The sequence below is a fragment of the Chaetura pelagica genome, unplaced genomic scaffold, assembly GCF_000747805.2.
Source record: "Chaetura pelagica isolate M959 unplaced genomic scaffold, ChaPel_1.0 scaffold620, whole genome shotgun sequence".
Classification (NCBI taxonomy): domain Eukaryota; kingdom Metazoa; phylum Chordata; class Aves; order Apodiformes; family Apodidae; genus Chaetura; species Chaetura pelagica.
This window is the reverse complement of record NW_009951928.1, coordinates 5,809-6,914: the sequence shown is the minus strand read 5'-3', so window position 1 is coordinate 6,914 and position 1,106 is coordinate 5,809. Positions and strand designations below refer to the sequence as shown.

Genomic DNA, 1,106 nt, shown 5'->3' with positions numbered 1-1,106 from the left:
AAAAAAAGGGCATTTCCTTCCTCCTCCTTTCAATCCCCTATGGCAGCTCCAGCCCTTGCACCAGCTCCTTTTCCCTGCTGCAGCCACTCTGTTGGTCCTCAGGCTTGCCTGGCCTGGGCCCCCATACACCGGGATTGCTACAAAGCTCACTGCAATCACTGCAAATCCTTACCCTGGCTTCAGTGACTCCCCAGGGAGGCACTGATGGCGAGAAGTGGGTCTGAGGCACTTCCTATTTATAACATCCAAGTGCAAAGCACAGATCCATTTTTTTTAAAAACTCTGTGGCTTTGTTTTCATGTTTTCTAGTAAATAGATACATCTTGAAGCTCCTTGAAATTTAAGTGCCACAGACTGCTCAACTGAAGTGTATTTTATCATCCTTTTTATGTCTGAGACAGCTTTTTTCAGCACTTACTCTGAGCACCTGGATCTTCCAATCACTCATCTATTCAGGTAAGGTCTTTAGCTGGGGTAGTCCCCTGGAAGGCCCTGGGGCTCCAGCTACTGACTTCTGCTGGAGATCAGACCACTTGAGTCACACTATTAACCAGGAGAGCATGTCAAGATGTGGGCTGTCTGTGGCATACAGCACTGTTTATCATGCATCTCAGAAATGGGCAGCCCTTGTGGGAAATCCTCTTTACACGGGTGAAAAAGATGGTAGGGAAAAAAAAACAATTGAGTTGCTGGCCAGCTATATAAACATATGCAGAACATATATATGCATCAGACATTAAATACACCACAGCTGTGGCAGGATACAACCAAGTAAGGATTAGATTCATGTCTACTGGACATAAAAACTATTTACCATGGGCTTTTCTTGTATTATTTTTATAAGAGTACGTTTGCTCATTTGGAATTTGAATTCTCCACTCAGTGATGCAAACCTGGCACATTGGGGTTTGCTTTCCACACCTACAGAGCTTTAAATTTCCTTTCACTTTGACAAACTCTTCCTCCTTCTCTGCATAAATTCCAGTCTCTCAGAGTCTCTTTTTGGTTTGGCCACTCACTTTTAACACAGAAAGGGTCACTTACGATCATCACTGAAGTCATCCACTAGTATGATTTCATGGACGAGGTGCACTGGGGTGCGGTTC

General features: G+C 44.3%; 1 protein-coding gene across 1 annotated transcript in view; it reads right to left on the bottom strand.

Annotated features, from left to right (window-relative positions):
* GALNT14 (polypeptide N-acetylgalactosaminyltransferase 14) overlaps positions 1-1,106 on the bottom strand; it is a gene marked incomplete at its 5' end in the record, with an annotated part of 38,836 nt that overhangs the window by 34,141 nt on the left and 3,589 nt on the right. The window contains one exon of the mRNA XM_009996332.1: positions 1,045-1,106. Within this exon, the coding sequence (XP_009994634.1) occupies positions 1,045-1,106 (62 nt within the window). The remainder of the gene's footprint in view (positions 1-1,044) is intronic.